The sequence below is a fragment of the Symsagittifera roscoffensis genome, chromosome 9, assembly GCF_963678635.1.
Source record: "Symsagittifera roscoffensis chromosome 9, txSymRosc1.1, whole genome shotgun sequence".
Taxonomy (NCBI): domain Eukaryota; kingdom Metazoa; phylum Xenacoelomorpha; order Acoela; family Convolutidae; genus Symsagittifera; species Symsagittifera roscoffensis.
The window spans coordinates 880407-894460 of NC_087070.1; the positions used below are offsets into that span (position 1 = coordinate 880407).

Sequence of the window (14054 nt, forward strand, 5' to 3'; positions counted from 1 at the left end):
AAAGCAACCAAAATCTGATTATTTTACGTATTCAGTTTCGGAGATCATATTTCGCCCTTTGAAAATCGAATTTCAAAACTTGGATCTTGCCATATTTTTTCATTCCGGCAGAAAATAGAAATTAGATCCAAATAAAAAATGAAATCAAGCTATCTTTTCGATGCCATTTACATTTGTGTCTAAAAATAGCGTATTTTTAGCCTTTTTGAAAAGTAAATTGCAGAATGAGCTAAGAAAAAGCGAAATTTGAGCTAGCAAATTTAAAAAAAACATAAGAAATTCATTAGAAGTTTTTCAGAATAAAGACTACGAACTTGAAAGTGAAACTGTACTTTTTCATTCACACTCAAATAATCAACGTAAATTTGTACATTTTTGAAAACCATCCTGAATTTTTAAAATTTCTGATTAATTCCTTTAAAAGTTTTTGATGTTTCAATCATTTGTGCTACCAGATTCCAAAAATTTTGAAACAAAATATACTGAAAAATCATAACCCATGATTAATTTGCAGCTTTTTGCAAAAACCAAGCAACAAAACGAATCTCGTGCAGCTGTGGAAGCAAGAAACTGCTTTGAATTTATTTTAGTTAACCTTGTTTGAATCAACTTCAAAATGGTATAATTGAAAATACTAGATCCACTTTTTTTTGAATCCAATTGCTTTAATAACAAAGCTGAGATGAAAAACATAAACCTTAGTTTTCTGTACTGTTTTGGCAGTAACAAAAATCAAAGACCAAAAATGCATATCAAACAACTTCATTTATTGGCCATATGACAGAACTTTTTTTATATTGACCAAATGACACAAGCATTTTTCATTATTTTAAAAAATCAACCACCATTTAAAGACTAATTTTGAAGGATAAACCTAAACTTTTTTTTTCACTAATGCTACCATAAAGTTTTTTTAAAGCGAATGCTATTTTCGAACCCTGTGAGGTAAAATATTCTAGGCCATTCGAGATTTTGAATCGTAAACATTTTTCGTTTATTATTACGAATTTCGAAGAAAGCGGCGCATTATTTGTGCTCAGGTTATTTCTATTCTTCAGAAAACTTTGGTGATTCAACCAGCAGTTTTTCACATTTTTTCGTATACAGCCTGGGAATTTCTTATTTAATTGGGGTTGAAAAATGACTAAATATTTCGCCGCTAATATACCAATTTTTTCTGAAGGGCGCAGCAAGGAATTAATTTGGCTCACAAATCATTCCAAACTGAATGAGGCAAATCGATTGATTCAAATTATGCGTAAATAGCTGATAATTTTACTACTTTGTATTCGACATTGCGTGTGGTGTATGCATATTCCATAAAAGTAAAGTTTTTTTCAATTTTTGTCATTTTTAAACCAAAAACTATGTCAGATGAGCAAAAAGAGAATTAAAATGGCCATGGTTTCGCCTTGGTACGAGCATTTTTGTTGGATTTCTATGACAAGCATTTTTTATTCTGGGATTTTCTTTGATTCAGTTCTTCTGCGATATTTTTTGATTCTGGGATTTTCTTTGATTCAATTCTGAGATTTTCATTCTGAGAATATTCTGAGATATTTGATTCAGTTGCAGGTTTATTTTGTCCTTTTTAACTCAAATAAAAACAATTAACACAGGTAAAACTCCAAAAACAATTGCTTTTCAAATTATGAACCACCGAATTGCAGACATTGTGTATCTTAGCAATTCAAGCACAAACAATGACATAAAATAGTTTTGTCAAAACAATGTGTGATTTCCATAAGTTTTTAAAAGCCTGATTGCGCTATTCCGTGCCAAAAAGACCAATGCTCAACATTGCCGCACCTGAAAATAAGCGTTGGCCGAACTTGTGGAAATTAAACCCGCAATTTTTTGGAATCTAATTCTTTTATTTGAGCCAAACATATTTTGATGAGTCAATTTTGTATGAGAGGCTATAGGCAAGTGATTATTTAGAAAAAGCGGTGGTTTCAGATAAGAATTAGTCGAAAGATTTTTTGGTTGTTATCGTTTAGTTTTATTATTAATAGTAGTTTTTGTGATTTCAACAAGTGATGCAAAAGCTTCAAAAAAACTTCAAAACAAACGTAAGAGCTGTTTTTTAAACCATTAAGGAACGAACGAAATGCCACATTGGAATAGAATTAAGAGCAAAAACAAGGAAAATACAAGAAAATCCAAAAAAAAATTTTTCCTTTTTTGGTTGCGAGACAATGAAAGTTTGATGTAAATATGGTTATATGACTGCAGGGCAGATCTAGGCAGATCTTTATAGGTCGGCCACATTGACGACATATTGGTCGACTCAGTAAATTTAAGAGTGAGCTGTGTGTGTGTGCGTGTGTGTATGTAAGTGTGTGTGTGTATGTGTGTGTAAGTGAGTGTTTGTGTGTGTGTGCGCGTACGTGTGTGTGTGTGTGTGTGATAGAGAAGGGGGGTTTGTGTGCAAAAGGGGATACTGACTGGCTGGGTTTCCGTCCTTGACGTCACACATGATGCGCACTTCGCTGTTGATCCTCACACGCTTCTCCGCCTGAAGAAGACTCTGAGTCACTATTGTGGGCTTATCTACAACAGAACAGAGCAAAATATCACCAATACATATGTGCCACAAATTATAGTCATTTCAGCCATAAACTTATCAGGCTAAAATTTGGCTTTTTTCGGGCAATGAAAATTCATTTGTGCCCACAAATTGGACCAACATTTTTATATGAAAACGCAGAATACTAAATTGGGCGAGCCAAACGGGTTAATATGAAAGTCACAACCTCTAGAATAGCCTCAAATGTTACTTTTTTTTCTAGTTTTAGTCCTTTTTTCCTCAAAAATTCTGTGCAAATAAGAGTCAAAGGTCAGCTATTTCGAAATTTGATGCAAATTATTTCCACCTAGAAGGAAGTGATATAAGTTATAACTGAAAGACCCGAGCATTATTACGGCGGGGAAGTTGTTTTTACGAATTGAAAAAATGAAAAATTTGCGAATTTTATCCAAAATAAATACAATTTACACTTTCACCGCGTAACAACTCTTTAAGATCGACAGCATGCTTAGGTTTTTTATTTGAAGTTAGCAACATTGATTGAGAAATTTATTTATCATAATTATACATTTATTTTATAAAGATAGTGAGCTTCCTGTAAAATCTAAATTTCTACATTTTTTCAAACATATAGGCCACTGAAGCATTATACAGAACTAAATATTTTGTTATCCGGGGTCAAATTACTAAAAAGTAGATATCAGAAATAAATGTGATTGAAAGGTTGAAAGTTCTTATTGAACATAATTATATACCACAGTTTTAGATTTAAGTTATGGACCAGGGGCAGATCTAGGATTTTCTCGAGGGGAGGCGGATTTTCAAAAAAAAAATCGAAATTTTGACGACCTTTTTTTTAGGTCGACCAAATTGATTTTTCGAGCTCTCCCAAAGCACTGTTTTGCCCCTATTTTGACAAAATTTTGTGCGCCGCAGGCAAATTTTTGCAAAAACAGTCAAAAAAGCCGTTTTTGGGCACTTTTTGAAAAATTTTGACAAAAAAATCGCGTTTTTTCGGCGCGCGCTCCCCCTCAAAGTTAGTATATATTGGCGCCAAAGGCGCCTTTAGAAAAATTTAGGGTCGGTCGGCCAAAAATGGATTTCTGAAAAAGTATCAAAGGGGGGACCCTTTGGGTCGGCAGGGGGTCGAATCCCTGAGGGGGGCGTCCGCCCCTGTTATGGACCACAGCTATGGAACAATCTTAAGGACCTCATTAACAGACAATCATTATGAACCCAAATTATTGATTACAATTATGGGCCATTCATATGTAGCATAATTATGCGCCATTCTAAATAGACCACAAATAAGGGCCATTAATATTGACCATTATTATGGAATAGAGTTATGATTCATTCCTATGGATTAAAATTATGAACCACATTTTTGAACTTAGTGAGCCATACTTACAGAAAGAGAGCTCAAATGCAATGGGCGGAACTGTCCATAGAGGGACTGATTGTCCAGCAACGGACATAATAGCCAAACGAACCCAGAGCTATGAAATAAAAATAACAACAACTCCAAAAAATGAACAAATCTATAAACAAAACACCGGCTTTACTATTAAACCTTAAAAACCAATTGATTAAGTTATTCAACACTTTGATAACATGAGCATAATACAAAGAGAGATAACATTGGTTATCACAAGTTAATATTGAAGGATTAACTAATTTCAGAGTAAAAAAGGTGCTGAAATAACTGAGAGAAGTTTTCAGGGGTGAAAGGTGACAGGTCAAATTTGGGCTCTTCTGATGACCGCATTTCATCACGTATATCATAGCTTGCAAAATACCTGCAGCGAAAATAAAAACACAGGTCAACTTAAAAATGACCGATTATCAGTTTTTGTTTTTCAGAACCCAATTCGAATAATGAATGAGATAGTAATTTATAAACCGAGAAATCATAAATTTAAGGGTGCAGCTGTAATGTAAACTCCCCTGAGAGGAAGAATCGAAGTGTAGATAACTGTAAAAAGTCGAGGTCAATTAAATCGTGATTAAATTAAATACGTCGCCTTTTTTACCTTCTCTCTGTCTGGCGGCGTATTCACATTTCCTCCAATAGACAAAAAATAGAGAATTGCTAAAGATTCGGTCGGCGAAACAGGAAATTTGTATTTTTTTGAGGATTCGGCGAAAAATTTTATTGCAGACTTGTAATTACAAAAAAAAACTGAACTTTTTTAGCTATTTTTACTCACAGTGGTCTGGGCGCAAAAAAAAGCTATAGTAGTTAACGGGTCGGAGGCTTTAAGATTCAATGAAAACGTTAAAATGATTAGCAAAAACAGCTCCCTAGGGTATGTGAAAGAGAAAAGAAGCCGGGCTGAAAACGGTCTAAAATTGGCATTTGCCAGCGTGACCTATCTTCTTAGCTTAAAAAGATCTTATGGAAGCAAAATGAAATCCCAGGAGCCCAGGCAACTTTAGACAGAATTTGTTCAAGGAAGTGGTATAAAACCCTTTGAAGGTTTTCAAGTATAATAATAATAATAATAATTGAACGGTGACCATTTCTGATAGCATCTTGTGCCGGCTTACTTTTTGGGGCAAGCCAACTTTCTCATCATAATACAGTTTTAAATTTCAGCAGTGGCGAGCCGAGGATGTGTGTGTAGGGGGGGGGGGGGGGTTCCTGACATTTTTTGGAAAACTAATTATTGCAGTGTGAGCATTTTCATACATTTTTCTACCATTCAATATTTCGATCCTACTATAGATTGATATAAATTAGGAAATTGATCAATGCTAAATTTCTGCAAGTTCTTGAGCACATATATTTCTCTCTCTCTCTCTCTCTCTCTCTCTCTCTCTCGAAATATAAAAATATTAGTTTCTATGATTTTTGCGGTAAAATTTCTTAATTATAAACTTACTCAGCCCTGATTGCAATCAAGGAATCTTTCTATTTTTCTAAGGAAGTATAATTATTTTTCAAGTTATAATATTGCAAAACAATTTTTCAAATGTCTGTAACATACAAACAACCTTTAAAAAGTCATTATCAGCGAGATAATTTTAGATATCATTTTATTTTATTTTTATTAACCGGTTTTATGAAGAGCATAAGAAGCAATTTTTTGGTTGCAATAAAGATTCAAATAACCAAATCTCTGCTTAGCTAAATGGAAGGCAAGATATAACAAGAAGGAAATGATTGATTGTAGGTAAAAACGTCCTCCTTCTAATACTAATACTTCCTTTCAAAGTCCGCGCCGCCTATGGTCTGCAAAGTCTACATGGGGTAAAAAAAAGTAGACCACACATGATACTTTCTGGTACTGCTCTACAGAGATAGTTTTTATACCTCGCTGAAATTTCTCTTTACAGACAAAGAAAAATATAGGTTTTATTCTTGGTCAGAAATATACCTTAACCTTGGTCGCTGACTTTTTTATTCCGATTAGCTTTCTAAAATCTTTAAGCTCTTCGAGATTTAATTCAACTGAATGAGGGTTTAAAAGAAAATAATTTTGGCAACTTTTGAAGGAACGTATAAAAAATTAACTGGATTATTGGTTTTGAAAAAAAAAATCATCACGTCTGTCAACATAAGAGATTAGAACGTTTATGATAATGAAAACAAAAGGTTATTTTTTTTCCAATTTTTATGTCAAATTTTTTTTTGAATTCTTGCTATTCTTTGTAGAGCTTTTTGATTACATATGATACTGTATAAAAGAGTAGCTGAACTAAAATTTGTCGCTAAAAACATAAAAGTGATGTCATTTTAAAAGTAAACTCGACTCCGTTTTCAAAACCCGTTTACGTTTTGTAGAACAGTGCCCAGAGCAGTGCTAGGAATGTATGAAAATAGCACAGTTGAAATAATCAAATTGTTAAGCCTGTAGTTTAAGCAAAAACTAAAATGGCGGAAATAAATCATAAAAATGTTTGAGATTTATAAAAAATTTTGAAGCTGGTATGATTTTTTAAAATAAAAGATACATAACCAGCGAGCATGACCAAAAATGCTGCTGATCACAATGAAACCGAGAAAAATGTCTATTTTCTGATTTTTGAGAGTTTTCAAAGACAAGCACTCTTATTATAAAATGGAAGCAACAGGGTTAGCTCACAGGGCACAAAGTACGTTCAATTTTACAAAGAGAAACATCGTGATTACCTAAAAGGAAATGAAATAAGCTTCCAATTTTATGCTTCATTTTTTTCTTCATTTATTTCAAACCCCCAAGCTATGTAAAGTTGAAAGATACTGAAAGTGCGGAATGATACTGCTCGGGGACATTTTTTTTCCCAGGCTACGTTTTAACTATGCGTTTTTTTTTGCGTTTTTGACAAAAAAAAGTAGAAAATAGACAAAAAAATGAAAAAAAACTGTTGATTTTATTAGAAAAATATTGTTACCTGGCGCTCAAAAATTTTGGCAATTTGGTATAAATAACACGCGTGAGCGTCGGATTAAATCGTTCCAAATTAGAATAAGGCAAATCAATTTGTCTCATTACTAGGATACGAGACGATTTTTTTACAATAAGCTTGTTGAGCCATAAATGATGAAAAAAAGGTTTCTTTTTGATTGTTTTTTTTTTCAATTTCTTAACCATTTATTTCTGAATTAGCTCCAAAAAGCAGTCAAATTAACTGCACACTCTCCCTCTTAAAGGTCTTATAGTAGAATTTCCCTCCACCCACGTATTAATTTTGATAAAAGATTTAACTTAAGAGACTCATTTCAAACCAGTGCGCCGATTATTTTGCTGTAGAAGATTATTGGGAATAACTATTCTATCTTTTCTTAAGCTAACAATTTTTTCAATTCATTTTGATTTATTTGGTATTATTTAGATGATTTTTTTGCCTCCAAAGTAAATATCTGAATAACTGCTCTTTTTTGACGATATTGAAAGGGGGATTTTACAGTTGGTCCGTGCAGTCGGAACATTCAGGGCTTTGCAGTCTTGTTTGCGTCTAGTAACGTATGAATGAGACCAAAAGGCTCGCTCCATTTCAGTTTTGGTTGACTTCTTGGAACAGAACATATCGCGCGTTAATTATTTCAAACTCGCCAAATTGCCAGTTTTAAAATTTCCGATAGTTTTATTTAAGAAATCCGTTAAATACATGGGTTTTTAAATCGAGCTCATGACATTAATATCTTTCAGAATGCATAAGCGACTTGTCAAAAAATTTTAGTGAAAAAGTATAATTTAGTTTGAAGGAAAAATAACAATCCACCACCAATGGAAAAACAACTTTCTGACCGCTTCATTGAGATAAGGTTAGAGTTTGTAACAAAAGAAAGGATGTTTATCACAATTTTTTGGAAAAAGTATAATAAAAATCCAAATAATGAGACGAAGTATACTTTTTCTTCTTGATTGAACTCTCTATTACTAGTTGGTAGAACGTGCGAAAAGATACGGAATGATCAAAAAGAATACGTTTTCAGAAGTACCACACCGGCACAAAGGTGAATCCACAAATGAAAGTTACAATTCTGCAAAGACACGGAGCCCAAAGGAAAAAGGAATTAGATGGTAATCCGAAATGCGATTGATCGGCGCTGGAAATATGAAATAAAAAGCCTGTTGTTTCGTTTTGGGATTGGCTTAATGGTGCACATTTGAATTTTAATGAGAGCAAATAATAAAATGTGTTCGATAACGAGCCTGATTAGGTTATTTTTAAGTTATAACACCGAGGAGGTTTAATAGTACCGATCGACTAGTTCTCAAACTAAATGCAATTTGTTTAATGAAAAAGAAAAAAGGTTCCTTTAATTTGGAATTTATCAGATTAGAATATGAATGCATGTTGATCTTAGCCCGAATCGACCTGCGAGTTATTTGCAAAAACAAGAAGTCTGAGCACTTGAAAACAAAATTAATTGAGCGTGAAAAGTTCCCTACGAATACACATTAGATTGTTATATTACCATTTTGAACAAATTAGTAAAAAGGCACCTTTGAGTGGACCAAACCCCAAAAAATTGTCTCGCAATTTGGCGTAATAACTCAAAATAGATAAACTATAATTTCAGATATGACGGGTTGCTTATGGTTTACAAAAAAAATAACAAATGGCTGAATAAATGGTTATTAATGCCCCACAGAATGGACCAGGCGGTACCAAAGTTGTGTAAATCCACAAGGAAATGAATTGCAGACACCAAAATCTGGGCGCCCTGGCAACCAATAGTCTAAGAGGTTATAAATTTGAGCCGGAGAAAATCCTCGAACAAATGTTTTCAGTTGAAATTATGTATTCCAAGTTGGGGGCGACAGTTTGAGAAAGAAAGTATAAAATATCAATTAGAATACTTTACAATAAACAGATGCTACAAAACTAAAGTGCAGAAAACTTCATAATCACCAAAAAGGTCATATATCAGGAATATTGTCAAAATAATGGGACACTTAAAATAATACCCTCGTTTTCATACTAAGTCCAACTACATGCATGTCGCAATAAAAACAGTTATGTTCTCTCGCAGTGAGATACTAATTCGCCAATAAACGGTTCTAATGAAAAAGTTGATTTTAATGGGTAAATTCAGTATTTCACGCTGTGTGAGAGCTAAAATCTGGTTTAATTTAAAAATCAACCCGAAATGTGGCGAAAAACAACAAACTCAGTTGAAAGTTGTGGAGTAAATATGAAACGAGTGGAATAAATATTTGGCCTTATGACGCACAAAATGTCACTGATTTATTTCACAACAGGCCCGGCTTAAATAAACTGGGTTCGTCCAGTATTGATACTAGATTATCAGGTATTAAATAGGAATATATGACATAGCTGAAGTTTCTATGGTTCAACCAAGGGCGAAATTCTGTCAATCAATAAGGGCAAACTCGATGATATGAAAAATGTTCCAAGTTTGATAAACGAATTCGGAGAAATTGTTTTGACAGAACAGACAGAAGTTTGACTATCTAAGTGATTAACAAAAGGAAAGCTATCATAAAAACCAAGAAAATAAATATTGTAAATTACCGAAGAAACGTCGTAGGATAAAAATTGACCGCTCAAATTTAAATAGAAATACTCGCATCTGATATTTTTAGCCAGGGAGATTTAGTTTGGGGGAGGGGGTTTTGTACAAATGAATAATGGATTTGTACACCCTGACGACCCAAAAGGTCCCCTTTTGGCATTATTTTACGAGATCCATTTTGAGCCGACAAGCTCTGCAGCTTTTCTAAAGCCGCATTCAGCGCTAATAAACCTTAACTTCTAAAAATGAACGTGTGCCAAAACTTTTCGGTCAAGCCTTCCAAAAAAAGCGCCTAAAAACGGCTTTATGCACGTTTTTTTTTCCTTCAGAATTTTCTGCGGCACAGATCTAGATTTAATTGTCGATGTTTAAAAAAGCAAAGACAATTCTCAGTGTCTAGAAAAACCCTTGAAATTTTGAAAAACGCAAAATTTTTAATCAGCAGGTAAAACCTGGTAAAAACTTGACAAAATTAGTTTTCTAACTTTGTTTAGTGCCTCTTTAGAACCAAGAGTTCAAACCTCTCAAACAAGATCTAGAAAAATGAAAAAGATTTTTTTTATTGGTTCGTTTTGATGGTTGTTTGGTTAACAGTTTTCAACAAAAAGTGTAGCAAATTAAGTCAATTAAAACCATCATTGATGTTTTAATTTTCCTTATAACTCCTGTACTTGCAGCAAAAAAAAACACACAAAAAGTGGAAAAACAATATCAACAGTTCGAAGTGTCTTCGCTTATGCACAACAGCCGGTTATTTTATTCAAGTTACATCTTTTAATTTTCAAAAACTATGGAAAACCGAGTTCAAAACAAAATCCGTTTTTCAAATCACTTCACTTTTAAATTGAAATTTACGAATTCTTGACTAGTTTAAATCAGCAAAATTAAAATTCTTGCTGGAAAATTCTAGTGCTATTTAATGTTTTTTTTTACATGGCTGAAAATTTTTCTTACAATAAGGGGAAACTGTTAATTAGATTCCCGAAACAACTTTGAAAGTATATACCACAAATTGGAAGATGGTTATAAGTTGAGTCTTCCTCATCCAGTGCAAAACAAAAAGAAAATCAGAACAAAACGTTTGAGTATTTTGTCTCTCATTGATTGAAATTTTTCAAGTCGACACAACTCTTGATTTGCTGTGAGCCTTCTTAGAGTCCACTAATTTTTGCGTGAATAAATTCGAAATTTTCTGAAACTCTGTTATTTTAAATTAAATTAACTTAAAAAACGCAGCTGCAATGTAACTGGAGAAAGGGCAACAAAAGTTCAAAGAAAGAAAAATCGCAAAAATTTATGCAAGTCTCAAAAAACATATCAAATATCGTAGACTGAACCATGGCCGTTTTTTTATCTAGTTTTGATTATTGCAACTTTTTACTTCATTATCAAACAGCAAGAAACAATCACTTTTAATAGAAACTGATATTTTTAGATAATTTTTTACGTGGTTAACTTTAAAAAACAAAATTGTTGAACAAAATTTTTGAATTGGGTTGAAAATTTGTTTGGTCTTATATTAACACTGTGCTCGCAATTTTGCTTGAATGAAAGTTTCTCAACATTTGTTTTAGTTATCCCACTTGCTGACTTACTACAAAAACTACTCTAATTTTTTCAAAAATTAGGTTGAAAAGTATATTGTAAACATAATGGCTGTTGAAGTAGCAAAGAGCATTGCGAACTCAGTGCTAATTTAAGTAAGCCATCTAAACAAAACCAATTAATTTGCAAAATTAAAATGCGTTTTGCTAATGGATTGATTCTCGACAAAAAATGTTGATGACAAATTTCCTTAGATCTTTAGCAGAACAAATAGAATTTTTGGAGAATCAATATAATTTTAATCATAGCCAACAGACAGTTGGCAAAGAACCAATAAACGCAAACAAACAGAAAAAAAAAACTTTTGAACTTCAAGGTAAAAATATTTGGCCTTAGAACTCAGGAAATCGCAATTGGCACTGGTTGATAAAAATAGCCCAAGTTGAGAAAACTCGTTTATTAGGAAAAATTTTGCGGTCCACTGGGAAATCTAAAAATTAGTTTCCATTTTCAAAACTGAAAATAGATCACGTTTTTTGCGCCCTTTCATCTTTCTTACGTGGATATTGAATTTTTCCTGCCTTCTAGCAATTGAATTCGCATTAAACTCAAAAAACGCACATATACCTAATGACATTCATGTGTGTATTTATAAGTATGAATGCACTTCTTTTTTAGAGCAATTCAAGACTTTTCCTGAAAAAAAAATCAAAAAATCTGCAGATTCTATATTAGAGCCTGAGCTACGTTCATTGAATCTTAAACTTTACCGTTAGGAATTGCTTGATGTTAGGAACAAACGTTAGGAATTGCTTGATGTGTTTCAAAATTGCTTTTGATTGAAATTTAAGAAAAAATGGGAAGATTGCAATAATTTTAAAATTTGTTGGGCTGCATAAGATTCTCTTTTCGATTTTGTTTTGTCAGTAATTGCACATGTAGTTTTGTCTTAATTTAAAATTGATTAAGAAAAACAAAAATGAACCATTTTAAGGTAAAATTTTGAGATCTAATTTCACAAATTAGGTTTTGCTAATTTTCAAAATAAGGTCCACTGGCTGGGGCTTTTTTCTAAAGTAATTTCAATTTGAGAAAAAGCGTTTTGATTTTCAAGTTGTTTTTTTTGGTTGGTTGTGCACGGATAATTTAAATCAACACTGTACACATATTTCATCATAGAATTAATTTGAAATTAAAATGAAAAAAAAAAACTTAATCATTAAAGTTTTACGGGTAAAAGTATCTATACTGCTCTAATTTTTTTTGTACGGGTACCTGCTTTCAATAAACTTTCAAATAACGCCGATCAAAAATCTATGTGTTTTATGTCTTATTCTACAAAGTTTCAATGTCGGTTCAAAGTGTCTTCAATATGAAACTGAATGCAACCTCTCACAGGTTTTTATTGTGATAACTGGTTTTTGGGTTTAACGAAGGGAAAAAACGCCGGAATGCAAAACAAATTATCATCCATGTTCAACAGACCAAACTGAACAACAAAAATAATTATTTTGGGTAATTAGGGTAATAAAATTTGAACAGTGGTTAATAACTGGAGGACAATAAATGAAAAACTAGAGCGTTTTAATGGGTTTCAAAATGATTTGGAAGCGTTTGGAACGTATGCGCAAATTTTTTTATATACCATTTTATGATTATATTTCGTTTTGCCTGAAGGCTTGCTGCAACTAATTTATGGAATGAACAAATTTCTTCGGGTAAAGTAACTCAAGGGTGACAATATTTCTGATTACCATAATCAAAACTTATATCAGCTCTCTTGAAATATTAGAATATTCAAAATGTGAGTGAGAATAACGAATTCTGGAAGCATAACCCGATATTTATTAAAATTTTGACACATTTCGAAACAAAATTGGCAGTTCTAAAAACTGTTTACCGAAGGCGTTTTTAATTTGGTGATAAATTTTGGTTCCTCCTTAAAAAATTTTAAGTAATTCTCAGAAGTCTTTCTTTTTAGCATAAAAATGCAATTTACAGACTCTTTTTAAGGAAATCGGCAAACAAATGGAAAATAGGTGGACGAACCAGAAAAATCATAAACCTTGTGAAAGAAAATTATAATCAAAAATTGTAATTTTCTTATGGTTATGATTGTTAAAAGATCCTTTTTTATGTATTTCCAAGTCAAAAAGCCAAATTTTGCATAAAATTACACCAAAATTAAAGTCTATTTGAGCAAAATGGAATAAGCAAGCGCAGTGAAAATTAAAATAACTCAAAGTTACGACTTAGGATTTGAAAATAAGACTTTCAATTTTGTGAAGTGTCGGCTAACAACTTCAAGGAAGTCTTAAATTTAACTCAAAATACCCTTTGAGTAATGGAAAGTTCATAAAAATGAGGTAATTCAAATATTGGTGCTATATTTTTTAATGGTAATAAAACGTGGCTCTTTATTTTGAACCAGAACTAACGGTTCGGTCGTAGCGGTCAAGTCTTAATAGATTATATACTTTATTGCAAAATATAGCAATAAAGAATAATTTGCCGTCAAATTTTTCTGAAGTCGGTACAAGTTTGATAAATGTTTTGAACCAAAGGATTTAAGTTGAAAACATAAAATACAGTAAGATATCCTTCTAGCTTATTTCATAAAAATAAGATCGAAACCTGGTCCTGGTCTCGCCAATTTTTGATAAAATTTCAAAGTTTTAGCGATACATAGCATTACAAAATAGAAAATGAAAAACAGCTCAAAGTTTTACAATGGTGCTTAGAAGCTTAAGAGAAAATTGGGTTTTTGTTAAATATATTTATTATCTTTTGGTCAGAAACATTGGGACATTTAATTAAAACCTATTTGTTTTCCCTGAGCTAGTCTGGCGCGGTTAAACCCGGCACGTCAAAACAAAGTTCCGATTTTTGGTTCGGTAGCGACACTGGACTTTAAGCCCCCCTTACGGGTTTCGAACAAGTTTAAGACGACAACAATAAAATTATAACAGAGAGTGATAGCTAATACTAGCAAGTTGCTTTTCAAATAAA

General features: G+C 32.5%; 1 protein-coding gene across 1 annotated transcript in view; it reads right to left on the reverse strand.

Moving 5' to 3' along the window:
- Positions 1–14054, reverse strand: part of LOC134853899 (uncharacterized) — a gene marked incomplete in the record, with an annotated part of 183882 nt that overhangs the window by 16874 nt on the left and 152954 nt on the right. The window contains 1 exon segment of the mRNA XM_063869861.1: positions 2449–2553. Within this exon segment, the coding sequence (XP_063725931.1) occupies positions 2449–2553 (105 nt within the window).